Consider the following 17,095-nt stretch of genomic DNA (forward strand, 5'->3'; position numbering starts at 1 on the left):
CAGTGTTTCTCTTCTCCCTCACTCAGCTAAAGTGACCTCAGTGCTGATGGAGAGCAGCAGGAAAGTGGCAAACCAGTTGCAGGTGCCTGATGTTCTCTTTATCAGCCAATTACATCACTGGTTGTTAGGATGCCAGAAGCTGGCCCCTACAGTGCCAACGGTTGTAATGCTGCACATTAAAAATGTGTTTTTGTAACAAAATAGCAGGCTTGATCCCCTTGCTGGCTTGTTGACAATTTTTGGTCAGTTTGGGGCAATTTTTGGCCATTTTTCCAAGGCACCCCTAAAGAACCCATAATGCACCTGGTTGAAAAAGGCTGTGTTAAAGTGATATGCACGCCACTACAAAATAATCAATTATAGCATGTTTTGGAAGAATTACCCTAAATGTGACATTACTTAAACATTGCTTTTACATTAGATTTAGCATTAGGGTTGCCAATACAAATGAACTGGAAGTGAATCAGTTTATCTCTGTGGATGGCTTCCTCTACCCTCAAACAAAATGCTTGCATTTTGAGTGTATACTACCTTTTATGTGAAATCATCTTTTTCTTAAAAAAACTAATTACCTAATCCCTTGCTGAAGTTTTAAGATTGATGTAAATATTGTAAATGGATGAGACTTTTCATACAAGGATAACTTGTATTGTAGAGCATTACCTCTTTACCTGAAAACATTATTAAGCTAAAGCAAAATATTCCAACTTTATGTACCATTTTCTAGAAAAGCATCCTGCATATTAGTGAACTGACTTTTTACGTAAAAAAAACAAACCTAATCATACACTTCAATAAGCAATAAGCTACAGACTGGCTAGTCTGATCTAGACCAATGAACGTTGATTTTGGACTGGTTACTTTAGCTGTACAGTATGCATATAAATACTCTGCGTACTATGATAAAAATGAAAAGCTATAAGATACTGCATATTTCTTAACTAGTCTTAGAATGAATATGTTAACACGGTTGTAATTAATCATTCCTAACCTTTACAATACAAACAAAATACAGGAAATATACTTCATTTAAAATTTATCATTTAAATATTCACACATGAGAAAAACACACACTGTTCAAATGTCAACATTTGACTTTAAAATCATTTTGCTCTTCTAACACTAATTACCAAGTTTCTTATAATTGTATAGTATTCCTTAATTTGCTTTTCACATGAACTATTAAGCTATACATAAACATAAATTGACTGTCTCAGATTCAGCTCATTTCAGTAGCACAGGAGTATGATCCTTAAATCTAGGGGTAAAGGTACCAATAAATTCAATCAACCTTGGGGAATTAGAGAATGGATGCATGCTTTTAGCTGACTGCTAACCCCATGATAAGGAAGCACTGCAGGTGTCTGCTTGTACAATAAGATCTAAAAATTCAATTTTTATCACAGATAGACAAAAACAAAATGCAAGCTCTTCTGGTACTTGGTGTACAACAACTCGTCCAACTGCTAATATCTATAGACAGCTTAGATCATTTGTTCTGATAAATGCCAATAGTAATGTTTAAGTTGATTATGCACCATGACATTACACCCTATCCTAGTGTATCAATCTTACTAGCAGGTCATTGAAATAAAAATCCACAGCAAAATGAGAGTCTGCAATATAGGCAAAGCCTAAAGCAACAAGTAATGATAAGAAACAATATGAGAATTCAGCTACCCACAAATGAATGTCAACCTTTGTTTGTGTTAAATGGTAAACTGCGAAGAAACCTATACAATGAATAGGCTTAAATGAGAAACAAGTGTTCTCCTTTGGGCTGACAACATAATTTAATGATACAATTTCTCCCATAAAAAGCCTGGCTGAAAAATAGCTTGTCCAAAAAAATACTAAATAAATACAAAAATGGAAAAGCATTTTTAAATGTAGTGTTCGCATTGGATCATGTTGTGCAAGCAACAGCAAGGCCATCAACCTGCTGTCGTTCATATACCTTTGGGAAACAACAGTTATTGTTTCTAGCTGAGGATCTGGAAAGCTCATAACTGCCTGGAGGAAGTGATGTAACAGATTTCACCAGCAGGTGGCACTGGTGAAATCTGAAATAGGGATTTAGGCAATATGGAAAAGGAAGTAGGCTCCTGATCTAGTTCTAAATTCTGATTCTAAATCTAAACTAAACAAAACCCCAAAAAAGAAACAAAAACTAAAGTACCTTTAAAATACTTATTATTTTACATTTAAATACGTCCTTTAAATTTAATAAAAATATAGATTTTCTGTCATATGGAAATGTAATTCAGATATTTCATTTCAGTTTAGCAGATAAACCTGTATTTTTGCTTCCCTTTCTATAATCTCTTTTAAAGGTCAGTATGATTAAATGCCTTGGGCTCTATTCTATAGCCTTTTAAGTTCATCTACAGTATATCACTGTTCTCTAACAGGCAACCTACAAGAATAAGGTTGTTAGTCCACAAGGTTGTTTTATTTAAACTTTTTGTGAGATTATCCCCTGAAATTATTTTCTTCAAAGCATGTGGTAATGTGAAGCATGTACTTAAAAAAAAAAAGTACATTAAAGAAGATTTTTACAAACCAAAAGCAAGTTAAGTTAGTAATGTTTTTTTCATGTCTGCACTAAAACAACAGGGAGACTCTGGTTAGTGAGGAAACACATAACCAGTTTGATCCCTTTCAGTTCTTCTAATGTAACCTCTTTGTATATTGCTACAAAGTTAGAATACTTTAAATGGAATTTCAGTTAGGTTAAAAGTCACCTGCAAAGTTACATACCAGGTTATGCCTTATTTTCTTCCTGCATTTATACATAGTCCCTGCACATTATGCAGCACTTTACAAAGAGTATGAAAGGGCTCACCCTGCATATAAATAACCATTTCAGATCATCTATTTTGGTAGCCTTGTCTACTTGCCTTTTGCCTAAATTGAAGGCCTGGCTTTGACTGAAATACATGTTTGGTGATGTTACAAACGTAAAGGTGTGGGTGCTCAAATCATCATGAACAACAAAATATTCAACATATATTTCAGTGCATGTGTACTATATGCAAATCGCAAACTAAAAAGTCCAAAGTGACCATCCCAATGCCATAAATTATAAATAATCTTTTGGTTTAATGTATCTTCAAAGAAATGCTTCACCACGAGTGCTCATGAAGTAGATGGCAACTCATCAGAGGTGTTTGACCACTTTTTATGGTAGGTCAAAATGCACTTTATTGGATAAACCAGTAAGATCCTGAGTAAAACATCTCTCCACTGTGGGACCCCCTCCGGCAAAGGATATGGGAACTGACTCCACCAGAGACACAAAGAAGAGCTCTTATGGTGTATGTTTTAATAAAAAAGGTTTAAAAGTAATAACAACATTTGCACTCACATGTGACTGTGTCAGGCCCGGCACTAAGGTGTCTACAGCATGTGCGGATGGGTATATCAGGCTTGTGATCATCAGCTCATGTTGGGATTGTCACTTTGGACTTTTTAGTTTGTGATTTGCATATAGTATATATGTATCGATACATGTTGAATATTTTGTTGCTCCTTAATGCTTTGAATGAGCACCTTTACGTTTGTTACATCACCAGTTCCAGATTAGTTCCTACCTTTTTATAGGGGCAGCCACATGAGTTTATCATCACCCCAGGTGCCATTACCAGCCCCATTTTTTTTATATGAAATACATTTTTGCCTGATTTTCAACCTAGTTCTTATGCTAAATACATTTTCTATCAGTGAGCAAGACTGTTCAAAATTAACCTATGCTAGGTAAAGCAACAGGTTCCCTTAACTTCTCGTTCACGTCAGCAGCAAATAATTACCATGCCTTGGCTCTCCCCAACTCTGTAAGAAAGAAAGAAAGAAAGCAAGAAAGCCCTGTTATAAACACTTTCAGACTGGACCATTTTGCTGCCTTAAAGTGGTTGTAAACCCTTACAAACCACTTTGACCTACAGATAAGCCTAGATTAAGGCTTACCTGTAGGTCCAAGAAATATCTCCCAAACCTATACGGTTTAGGGGATATTTGCAAAAAGACAGCCACCGCTGTCTACGGCACATGCACCGTAGACAGAGGCGTGCAGGCGCACTGGGCAGGCCGCAGATCGTAGCGATATGCTGCTTGTGTCGGCTCCCAATGGCATGCGTGGGAGTGACGTCATCACGGCTCCGAAGAATCACAGCGCGGGAGCAGCAAGAGCCGAAAGTCACTCCGGGATACATGGCAGCGTCGAAGAGGAAGACGGAGGACCGCTTTGGGGGCTTCGTTCTCAGGTAAGTTATTCATAATGAGCTAGTATGCTATGCATACTAGCTCATTATGCCTTTGCCTTACAGGGTGTGTTTTTTTTAATATTGCCTTTACTTCCTCTTTAAGACCAGACCACTTTTTGCGATTTGGCACTGCGTCGCTTTAACTGACAATTGAGTGGTCGTGCGACGTGGCTCCCAAACAAAATTGATGTCCTTTTTTTCCTACAGAGCTTTCTTTTTGTGGTATTTGATCACGCCTGCGTTTTTTATTTTTTGTGATAAAAACAAAAATAGAGCAATTTTGAAAAAAACGCATAATTTTTTACTTTTTGTTATAATAAATACCCCCAAAAATATATAAAAAATTTTTTTTCCCCCTCAGTTTAGGCCGATACATATTCTTCTACATATTTTTGGTAAAAAAATCGCAATAAGCGATTATTGATTGGTTTGCACAAAAGTTATAGCGTTTACAAAATAGGGGATAGTTTTATGGCATTTTTATTAATATATATTTTTTTATACTAATAATGGAGGCGATCAGCGATTTTTATTGTGACTGCGACATTGTGGCGGACACATCGGACATTTTTGACACATTTTTGGGACCATTGTCATTTATACAGCAATCAATGCTATACAAATGCATTGATTCCTGTGTAAATGACACTGGCAGTGAAGGGGTTACCCAGGGGGTGGCAGTGTAGGGGTTAAGTGTTCCTAGGGGCATGTTACTAACTGTGGGGGGATGGGCTTTGTGTTAGTGAACACTGATCTCTGCTCCAATCACATGGAGCAGAGATCAGAATCACTTGTTGCTAGGCAGAACGGGGAGATGCTGTTTACAATCGATCGAGTCCGCGGGACCCGCGACCGGACTCACAGGGGTCCCGACCGGCATGCGAGTGCGCCGCCGGTGGCACGAATGCGATGGCAGGGCGGCATTTAAAAATGGACGTACCTGTACACCAATATGCCTGCCCGTGCCATTCTGCTGACGTACATCGGCGTGCGCTGGTCGGGAACTGGTTAAGCTTGAATTCATAACTAGGAGCTTTGCCAGAGCTGAGGACTTTTTCCTCACCCTTATTTGACAGAGCTAGTCCAAGCATTAAGCATCCTCCCTGGTACCTGGAAATGGGGAACAACAAGTTAAAGGGCAGGAACTCTCAGACTTCAGTGGACTTCTCAGCTCTGTCCCACAGTTTCATGCTGTGTACTTAGACAATTGGGGTAATATTCGTCTTTCAGCAGTTAGTCTATTGCTGGGAGTCTTCTCTCACTTTAAAGTTGGATATACACTGTTCACATTTTATCCAGTTACTGATGAACTGGCTGAAATTTGCTTAATCTCTTTTGATCTGTCGGTCCCCTCCCACCCAACATCCTTCAAATGAAAAATCATAAGAGCTGGACATAAAATTGTCAGCTAAACAGTGAATGCATTCGATCAGATGCAGATGCTGGCTTGGCACTCTGACAGCTAATGCTGGCAGCTGTCAGAATACAATAGGCTAGAAGGGAGATTTACCACAGAGGCTAAATGAAAAAAATCTAACAGTGTATGGCTAGCTTTACATACAATACATACATTAAACAAATAACTTACCTCTCTATCAAGTCCTGCTGCCAACGTGATAATATCTCCAGTCTCATTGTTGATTGTAAACATGTTAGAAGAAGGAGTATCTGGAGTCTGAGATAAGATTTTATATCTCAGCATACCATTTGGTTGTCTTTCATCGTCACCATCAATGGCTGTAAGGGTCATTACATAGGAACCTAGAACATAATAAAAACACAAATAATTTGAATTACAAAGCAATCTGTGTAATCAAATTAGTTACAGTAAGTTCAAAATCAAACTTCTATTTGGCAATTTTTCAAAACATTTACTTCCTTTTAAAAGAATTTTACAATCTGTTAAGAAATTGTTGATAAAAGATTAAAATAACTGGAGAGTCATTTTGCAGTCTCATCTACTTTTGTGAGTGACTTTCCTTGTTGGAGGAAAATTATGAGTCCCTTGACAGAAGTTTTTTCCCTAAGAACATTGTGGACTATCACAATCTGTCTGAGATTGCTGTACTCCTGTTACAATTCTTCCCTTTTGCTAAGTAATAGGAGTAATTGTTTCTTTTTCTAAGTAATTGGGGCTCCATCGTATACTGAGTTAGTTCCAGGCAGTGGTTCAGCATAGACACCTAAAACTTAATGGGGGTCCTTGGTTTGAAGGCTTTCTGCATCCTCCCTGGACCCAAGATATGATGTGATCATATGGTTTAGGCAGTGCCTGCCACCAAGCAGGTCTGGTTGATGTGTTTTAGTGCCGGTTCACACCAGCGAGATGCGGGAACCAGTGCGATTCCAGTTTGGGTTCCCGCATCGCATAGAACTCGCAAGCAGTTTACACTTCCCTATGCCAACTACTGCAATTGTGTCAATAGAAATGAATGACACCCCCAGATGGGTTCACATATCGCAGTGTGAACTGTGAATTCGGACAGCAATCAGATTGCACGGGTGTGAACACCCATGCGATCTGATTCTGGTACAGACACACAAAAATGGTCCTTCACGATTCTGGTCCGAATGCGATGCAAATTTAGCCAATACAATCTGTATGGCTGAATTTGCAATAGCACAGACATTGCATATGATCCGAACGCTGGGGATTGGGAGAGGTAAAAATTACCCATGGAAGTCTGCCTCATATCCTTTTCCTCCTCCCTCTGGACCCCAACCCTTCTCTGCCTGTTGCTGCCTCACAGGGATAGAGTAAGTTGTGAGATGACAGCCTTCTGGGTAAAAATGGGCAGCCAGGCATCTGACACTGTAGTGTAGTACAGGCTACAAAGTCACAGAAGGGGAAGACTCCACCAGCTGCAATGAGAGCAGCCAGCAATTTTTGTCAAGCTGACATTGAGGCACTGGACATGGGGGTTGTTGGGCTACAGTGTTTTCTTCTGCTTCTACAGCTAGTAAAAAAAAAAGGCCTGTCTGGTTAGCGATGATTCTAGAAATGGTGGGGTGGCATTTGTTTGGAGACTTAGATTCAAACTTCTATTTGGTAACGTTAAGCTTACATTGGCCCTACTCTGTGTGGTTCAATGCTGACACTCTTTCCCTCAGGGTGCCTAAACAATGCCATCCACTCACAGTGTACCTAATCAACACAGGCCCCTCACAGTGTCCCTAATCACAGCAGTCACCTCACAGTGTCCCTAAACACTGTCACCAACTCAACCAACTCAACCACACCAGTAACTGTTTCCCTGATCACCACCACACCAGTCATATTGTCCCTAAACACTGCCACATCAGTTATATTGTCCCTAACCACTTCCACACCAGTTACAGTGTTCCTGATCACCGCCACACCAGTTACTATGACCCTGATCACTGCTACCCCAGTTACTGTGCCCCTGATCAGCACCACACCAGTTACTGTTTCCCTGATCACTGTCACACCAGTCATATTGTCCTTGATCACCACCACACCTGTCATATTGTCCCTAAACACTGCCACGCCAATTATATTTCCCAAATCACTTCCACGCTAGTTACAGTGTTCCTGATAACCGCCACACCAGTTATTCTGCCTGTACTGTTTATTGACCTTGTTTCTGCCTTTCAGTTCAACTCATCATTGGTAGTAAAACACGATACCTAGCACATAAGAAGACAGCAATGGAGAATGAAGCTGAAATGTTTAAACAGTGCTGGCCAATGCACGATGCTCACAGGTGACATTAAAAAACTGGACACATTTTTAAAAGTGATAGTACTGACTGATAATATGAATGTGTATATATACAGTGGAAGGGGTACAATGTGTCGCAACAAAATCAGCTTATCTAAATTGTAATGGAAATTTTAAATAAGCGATGCATCCAGGGCTTCTGTTGTTCGTCACAATATAAATTAAGATATACTTTGAGATTCTACTGACAGTTGCTGCTTGATATTGCTGGGCAATGTCCTGATGAATCTAAATCACTGTCCTTGATGAATAGAACTGGGTAAGCATTCACAATTATGCAAGTATCGGCTAGGCTTAAACATGGCAGTTTTTATTTTCCATATTTCTGTACTATATCCACCATATAAGCCTAGGGACTCCTGGCTCCAGGATAGTGGAGTCATGTCATTTTATTCATTCCATTCAACTAGTTTCACTGGTTGATCTGTGCCAGATGCCTATGTGTCAACTACAAACATGAAGGCTCTACAGAGTGAGCATGAGCATATTTATCTATGTTGCCTACGGCTAATGAAAATACAGCACAGCCCTTGTTGTTATAAGTATTATGACAGGAATATCTATTGTGTCTATACATAAAAATTCACACACCTAGTTTCTAGATGCTGTCATTAATAGGATACTTTAAGACAGGTTTCAGTGCTGTGGGATTACTTTTATATCAGATATTACCCTAAGGAATCAATGGAAATTTCTAATTCTTAGCTTTAATTCATTATTTAGAGAAAGTGACTTTACAATAGCACACTATAATATAATTAAAACCAGAAATATTGGTAGTTAAAAATTAACACATACTGTATGTTAAATGAGAGATAAAGACACAAATGTAATTTAGAAATGTATAAAAATGTAGTAAATGTAATTTCTTTAAAGCTGAATTCCAGAAATTCTGCTACTTTGTAGAAAGTACAGGCAAACTATGAGTTACATTCAGGGAGATGCATGATATCTCCTGAACTCATCTCTGTTATTTATATCTGATAGATTTGGTGCTCTGGTTGAGCATCCACAGACACTTGGGGCTGTGAGAGAGGAGAGAGAGAGGCACACAGAGAAGTTATGCCCTCTCCTCCCCTCTGCTGCCCAGTCTGAGAAACCTATGTATTTTATGAATAGGTTCATATAACACAAAGGCTTCTGTGATTGGGCAGGAGGAGGGGAGGGGGTGCAGGTATAGCAGCTGCACTGACTCTAATGCTGAAGAAGTTTAGACCTTAAGCATCAGCTCCCAGAAATACAGTGATAGCTGTCTTTAAGGAGTGTAATAAACCTGTCAGAGGTAATTAATAGAGCTAAGCCCAGGAGATGTCATGCACCTCATTAGACTTAACTCATAGAATACCTTCACTTTTTACAAAGGAGCTGTATTTCTGGAATTTCGCTTTAATGCACTTTAAAAGACATTAATGGTTGCATCTACACTTTAAGTCCCATTTATAAATAAGCCTTATGGCCTAGCCGTGGCCACACTATTGTTATGAAAAATAATCCTTCAGCATACAGTGGTGTGAAAAAGCGTTTGCCCCCTTCCTCATTTCCTGTTCCTTTGCATGTTTGTCACACTTAAGTGTTTCGGAACATCAAACCAATTTAAACAATAGTCAAGGACAACACAAGTAAACATAAAATGCAATTTGTAAATGAAGGTGTTTATTATTAAAGGTGAAAAAAAATCCAAACCATCATGGCCCTGTGTGAAAAAGTGATTGCCCCCTAAACCGAATAACTGGTTGGGCCACCCTTAGCAGCAACAACTGCAACCAAGCGTTTGCGATAACGTGCAATGAGGCTTTTACAGCGTCCTGGAGGAATTTTGGCCCACTCATCTTTGCAGAATTGTCCTAATTCAGTTACATTAGAGGGTTTTCGAGCATGAACGGCCTTTTTAAGGTCATACCACAACATCTCAATAGGATTCAGGTCAGGACTTTGGCTAGGCCACTCCAAAGTCTTCATTTTGTTTCTCTTCAGCCATTCGGTGGTGGACTTGCTGGTGTGTTTAGGATCATTGTCCTGCTGCAGAACCCAAGTTCGTTTCAGCTTGAGTACACGAACAGATGGTCGGACATTCTCCTTCAGGATCTCTTGGTAGACAGCAGAATTCATAGTTCCTTTTATCACGGCAAGTCTTCCAGGTCCTGAAGCAGCAAAACAGCCCCAGACCATCACACTACCACCACCATATTTTACTGTTGGTATAATGTTCTTTTTATGAAATGCAGTGTTCCTTCTACGCCAGATATACTTGGACACACACCTTCCAAAGAGTTCCACTTTTGTCTCATCGGTCCACAGAATGTTGTCCCAAAAGTCTTGGGGATCATCAAGATGTGTTGTGGAGAAATTGAGACGAGCTTTGATGTTCTTTTTGCTCAGCAGTGGTTTTCTCCTTGGAACTCTGCCATGCAGGCCATTTTTGCCCAGTCTTTTCCTGATGGTGGAGGCATGAACGCTGACCTTAACTGAGGCAAGTGAGGCCTGCAGTTCCTTGGACGTTGTTGTGGGGTCTTTTGTGACCTCTTGGATGAGTCGTCGCTGCGCTCTTGGGGTAATTTTGGGCGGCCGGCCACTCCTGGGAAGGTTCACCACTGTTCCATGTCTTCGCCATTTGTGGATAATGGCTCTCACTGTGGTTCGCTGGATTCCCAAAGCTTTGGAAATGGCTTTATAACCCTTTCCAGACTGATAGATCTCAATTACTTTCTTTCTCAATTGTTCCTGAATTTCTTTGGGTCTCGGCATGATGTGTAGCTTTTAAGGATCTTCTGGTGGACCTTACTGTGTCAAGCAGCTCCTATTTAAGTGATGCCTTGATTGTGAACAGGTGTGGCAATAATCAGGCCTGGGTGTGGCAAGAGAAATTGAACTCAGGTGTGGACAACCACAGTTATAGTATGTTTTAACAAGGGGGGCAATCACTTTTTCACACAGGGCCATGATGGTTTGGATTTTTTTTCACCTTTAATAATAAACACCTTCATTTACAAATTGCATTTTGTGTTTACTTGTGTTGTCCTTGAATATTGTTTAAATTGGTTTGATGTTCCGAAACACTTAAGTGTGACAAACATGCAAAGGAACAGGAAATGAGGAAGGGGGCAAACACTTTTTCACACCACTGTATTTATAAAGTGCGGCAGTGTGCTTAACAAATATGTTTTTTCCACATCCCTTCCTTCAGGATTCTTACAAAAGCGAACACCATATATTTGAATGAAAAAAGTGCTGGAAAGAACTTTTCACTTATTGACATGTTGTTTGATAGGGCTCCACTCCTATCCCAGAATTTTTTATGCAGTGTTATATAGAAGATACATTGAAAAGTACCAAGGACTGAACAAACCAAACCCAAACTTTGGGTGCAGTGTGGAGTATTTACTGCAATGGCCTGTAGAGGGTTATAGTATGTTATGTGGAAGCTATCAATATAAATGTGTTAATTTTTATTATATACAATATTTAATATTGTTTTAGTGGGTGAGGTGTGCAGAAGAGCAGTGTGGGGGTAAGTAAAGAAGAGGATTGCAGAGGGTATGATGGTGACCAGTATGTGCAAGAGAGGAGCAAGAAGTATATAATGACATGAAGTATGTGTAGGTGATTAATGGCAGAGGTGTAACAGTGGACAGTAGAGTGGACTGGTGGGGGGCCAGACAGGCAAAGTGTGAGCAATGCAGAGTATAAGTCAGCATGCAGTATGTACAGGAAAAGAGGGTGGAGGATATGACAGTGGTAGTATGTACAGGAATGTAGAAGGTATGATGGCAGGCAATATGTACAGGAGATAAGTATGGTGGCAAATAGTTTTGAATGCTGAGGATATCACAGTGGTCAGTATGTGTAGGAGGAGATTGGTGGAGGGTATGGCAGCAGCCAGTATATGCAGGAAAGGAGCAGATGGTATTACAAAGAGCGGTATATGCTGGAGAGGCATTCAGAGCATTTGACAACCAGTCTTATATAAAGAAGAGAAGTGCAGAGGGTTATTTTGGCAGGCAGTGTGCGCAGGAAAGGAGCAAGGAGCATGTTCCAGCAGAAAATATGTACAGGAAAAGATGTGAGTGATACAGTGAAGGTCAGGGTGTGATATGTTGTTAGCTGGGGTTTTTGTTGTCAGGGGTGGTTGGTTAGGTGTCTGGAGAGTCAGACACTATAGACAATTGGTATGGCAGCTGGGGTGGGATTCTCATGAGCATGGAGCAAGCTGGTATGGGACTGGGTGGGTGGAGTTGGGTGAGTGAGGGTGATAGGGTATTATCAAAAAGGGGCGTTTTGTGAGTGGGGTGTACTGAATGGGAAAGAATGTGCTGTGCTTGGGGGGAAGGAGAAGCGCACTGTGAAGTAGTTGGGTAAGAATATTTACTCTGTGAGTAGGGGATGAATGTACATTGTGAGCAGGATGGGGGCATGCCAGGGAGGAATGTGTGCACTATGATTTGTGGTGAGGGCACAGTGTGGGCATGCATACAGAAGGTGTAGATGAGCTGTATCCAGGGGATACATGGAGACGTGTGAGAGGGGGAATTTACGATGGGAATGTGCTGTGAAATTAAGATGGCCATTAAGATATGTGCAATACATCTGTCATAAGGGGACGGGTTGAGGAGGAGAAAGATGTGTCAAGGATCTGCTATCAGGGGAAGGGAGAATTGTATCATTGATTCTCTGATCTGAGGACAAAGGTGTGCTGCTAATCTGCCTGGCAAAGGGGAGAGATGTGAGCTGAGATGGTACTGCTGTTGAGCCTCATGGCTCCACGATCCTAAAGCCTCAGCTTTTCTTGCTCACACAATGCTAAGATGTTGGTGCAGGATTTCCCAGAGCCAGGCAGAGAACAAAAGGGAGAGAAGGAGCTCAGCAAGCTGCTTTACTCTCAGTGCTGCAGCTTCCAACATATACATATCAAAACACACTCCAGGCTCCCTTGCATTCCTATCCCAGTGATGTTGCCCCCAGACTTCCTCAGAGCCAAGGACTGGCAACAGAAAGTCTGGGAGCTACAGAATTGAGTTGGGAATGTAAGAGAGCCTAGAGTCGGGTTTTCTTTGTAAGTGTGAAGAGCTGCGGCACCAGGAGTCAAGGTTGGCCTGTGTGTGTGTGTGTGTGTGTGTATGTGTGTGTGTAGGATCAGATTCCTGGCAAGATAAGACAGTGGACCTCACTACTGCTGGGAAGTGATGAGTTAGTAAATGATTGGGGAGGAGGGGTGAAGTTCTGCTTTAAATATTATATTATTAAGTATATCAGTTGCTCTAAAAGGAATGTATAATATTGTGTGCATACATCTTTTTATCTATTTCTTATGTTCAGAACAAAATAAAAATGTATCTTTTTATTTCTATACATTATTGCATATACTAAATATATTTCATATGTGCCATTTCCAGTCAGCTTGCTGTGCACATGTGTTAATTAATCACCAAACATTTTACATCTATATTGTGACTTGCTTGAGTTCTATTCTTATAACAGTATATCAGATTCCACATATATTTAGGTGATTCCATGAGGAATATGCTGCCCTCTTATTTCTAGTATTGTAAGGTTTGTCTTCTAGCTGCCACTTAACAGTTACTGTATGAATGCACTGTTATAGTTAGTGTGAGATTTGATCATTTCTAAAAAAAACAGCATGAGGCACACTATAACAAGAAAAAAGAGGATCTTTGCAAATGAATGATAACTGAATTGGAAGAACTAGGGATTTGCACATTTAGATTCCCCGGATCTGTAAAGAAACACAACATTCAGGAGTCCATAAAATCTTTATTCAGGAATTGTATGTTTCTTTGCAGATCATACAAATCAGAATAAATATACTTTACACAATGTAAAACAAAATCTGCATTTTGCTGATTCAACAAAAAACTAAATTTTTTTCTTACCTAGTAATATCAGGGATAAAATGGAAAGATCTCTTTCCATTTCAAACACAAAGGGAATTGTGCTTTGTACATGCAGGGCAAATCAACAGGTTCATTGCTAATGCTCTTTAATTTCCTTTCTCTCTCCTGCTGCTCATTTGGGTTCCTGGAGTGAAGTGAGGTACCCGGTACTTTAGAGTACTGGAGAACATCCGACTCACTACCTTTTCTACCTTGATGCAATGCTAAGTGAGCAATCTTCCAGGACCAGCTTTGTGGGGCGATAAGAAGGTCATTTGCCCAGTGTAAGTTCTCACCAGGTTGACTTTGAGCTCAACAAGATTTCTTCTTGATGAAGATGTGGGCAAACACAGTAGCAAGAAAGGTAAAGGAAGGTAAGCATATGCAGCTGGGGATGAGGGCTGGCAGTGAAGTTAACACATTGCTATATTGTATGGATCACTTTTAAAATAAATCCTACAACTTCCAAATATCTTCCAACTAGTTCTGTTGCCCCTGGTGATAACCAGGGATTTACTCACTTCCTATTGGAAACTATTTCTGTTGCCCCTGGTGATAACCAGGGATTTGCTGACTTAATATTTTGGCTATGGAACAGGAAGTGAAGGGACATTACCTCAATGGGCACAGACGGCACATTTTTTTGTTTTAAAAATGGGTTATTTCCTTATTTAACTGTACCCCAAAAAAAATATATTTGTCTTTTTCTACGTGAATGGTAAACTCTGGTAGGCTGCTTCACCCAGTGGGTTCTTCTGTGAGATTTCTATAAAATGTACAACTGCAGAAGTGGGCAAAATAAATGGGCAGCTATACTGCAGCACACCCTAATTTATGATGATGTGCAGCATTGCTGCATGTTTGACAACACAACATATAGTTTGATTGGGCCTTAAAAGATCAGATTTGAACGGAATGATTAGGTTTTCATAGGAAAAAAATGTTTCTTCTGTGAATTCACAAAACTAAAAATAGAAAATCGCGGGTTGAAATGCAACATAAGCAAACAATAAATTATTTTCAATGACTTGTGAAATTGAACAGACAAAAGGATTTACCTGGTTTTGCTCCTTCAGAAATGCTCCCATTCCAGATCTGGTGCAGAAATTCTGGTCGGTTGTCATTCATATCTATTACATTGATGACAATGTCTATGGGATTTTCCACCTGGTTTCCATTTACATCCACTGCGTGTGCCCTCAGCTGCGAAAATAATTTTATATGGCAGTTCTTAGTAGAAGTATGAGAGAGAAGATTAGGTTTTTTGCGCATAGCTCAGTCCCTGTGATACACTGCTATAGCTTGTCCCAGATGACTTATTTGGAAATATCAGTGAATCTGCTGTCAATTCAAGCAGAGTAACTACAGAACTGGATAATAGATGCTCTGAGCAACTCTACCCTTTTATGCAGAGATTCAGCTTCATTGTCTTCTTGTGATGTCTGATATAGCTATAGTTATTTTTAAAATGAAGAAAGCAAGATATTTGGGGAAATCGTAAATCTCTCTTGGCTATAGACAATCCAGCTGTATGTTCTGCACAATAAATTGCCTGTTCAGGAAAACTGGATAGGTCATACTCATGACAGCATCTAAAAGTGACAGAAATCTGTTCTGATTCTTGCAGGCAATCCCCGAGAAATATAGAGAAAATCCTTTTGTTACACAAGCATTCTTTAGCTAAACAGGTACTGTGTAAGCCTGCCCCACAAAACCTATAACCAGAACCACTGAAACAAGCTGCATTCACTACAAGAGGGGGATATACTGTATAGCCTGGCCAAAAGAGGGAAATGTGATCCATTAGCAGGGTGCTGAGTAACAGAATGTTGTGCTTGGTGCTCTGGAAAGAGGATGGTTCCCTTTCTAATTCATATTATTTGAGCCTTGCTGATTCTCAGATAGCAAGCAATTGAGCTGCAAGTTTGACAATGACTTGCTAGACTATTGCTAGACTTGCCAGGCTTCACAAGTTTGTTGCACAATTGCAGCAAGTCTGCACTGCATGACTCCAGATCAACTTTCTGTGCAAAGTTCTGGTTCAGTTATGTTGTCAAATAGTCATCCCACCACAGGAGTCACTGCGGCTGAATTTAGAACATACACTATATTATCAAAAGTATTGGGACACCTGCCTTTACGCATACGTGAACTTTACTAGCGTCAAAGACTTAGTCCGTAGGGTTCAATAATGTGTTGACCCACCCTTTGCAACTATAACAGCTTCAACTCCTCTGGGTAGACTGTTCACAAAGTTTAGGAGTGTGTCTATGGGAATGTTTGACCATTCTTCCAGGAGAGCATTTTTAAGGTCAGGCACTGATGTGGATGAGAAGGCCTGGCTCGCAGTCTCCACTCGAATTCATCCCAAAGGTGTTCTATTGGGTTGAGGTCAGGACTTTGTGCAAGCCAGTCAAGTTCCTCCACCCCACACTCACTCATCCATGTCTTTTTGGACCTTGCTTTGTGCACGGGTACGCAGTTATGTTGGAACAGGAAGGGCCAACCCCAAACTGTTGCCACAAAGTTGGTAGCATGAAATTGTCCAAAATGTCTTAGTATGCTGACGCCTTAGGAGTTCCATCTCATTGGAACTAAGGGGCAAAGCCCAACCCCTGAAGAACAACCCCGCACCCCCTGAAATCAGGAACCTGATTGGCCAGCACAGAGTCCTGACCGTAACCTGATAGGACACCTTTGGGATGAATTGGAGTGGAGACTGTTAGCCAGGTCTTATCATCCACATCAGTGCCCTACCTCACAAATGGTCTTCTAGAAGAATAATTAAACATTCCCATGGACACACTCCTAAACCTTGTGCACAGCCTTCACAGAAGAGTTGAAGCTGTTATACCTGCAAAGGGTGGGCCAACTCAATATTAGACCCTATGGACTAAGACTGGGATGCCATTAAAGTGCTGTGTAAAGGCAGGTGTCCCAATACTTTTGGTAATATAGTGTATATTCATACATCTATATGAGAGTCCTGAGGGCATCAAATTGTGTGTCCCTTCATGGTGAAATTGAAAGCAGACTTACCTCCGACCTCCTTCTGCATTTCCTTTTGTTTAAATGGTCCTAAGACATTTGTGTAGATGTTAGAAACTATGTTAGATGTTAGACCTACAACAGTCTGCATTTTATTCATGTAGCTAATTTAGGAGAACTGACAGGTGCACTTTAATTGTGAAAGGGTTGTGCCC

The 17,095-nt window shown here is 40.3% G+C and overlaps 1 protein-coding gene across 2 annotated transcripts in view; it reads right to left on the bottom strand.

Annotated features, from left to right (window-relative positions):
* Nucleotides 1-17,095, bottom strand: part of CDH2 (cadherin 2) — a 410,616-nt gene that overhangs the window by 68,077 nt on the left and 325,444 nt on the right. For both annotated transcript variants that reach the window (XM_077492605.1, XM_077492606.1), the window contains exons 6-7: nt 14,951-15,095; nt 5,851-6,023 (exon numbers count right to left, since the gene is read on the bottom strand). In XM_077492605.1, coding sequence (XP_077348731.1) covers nt 5,851-6,023; nt 14,951-15,095 — 318 coding nt within the window. The remainder of the gene's footprint in view (nt 1-5,850; nt 6,024-14,950; nt 15,096-17,095) is intronic.

Source organism: Lithobates pipiens, unplaced genomic scaffold, assembly GCF_037356315.1.
Source record: "Lithobates pipiens isolate NorthernLeopardFrog02 unplaced genomic scaffold, aLitPip1_a1.2 Scaffold_19, whole genome shotgun sequence".
Classification (NCBI taxonomy): Eukaryota; Metazoa; Chordata; class Amphibia; order Anura; family Ranidae; genus Lithobates; species Lithobates pipiens.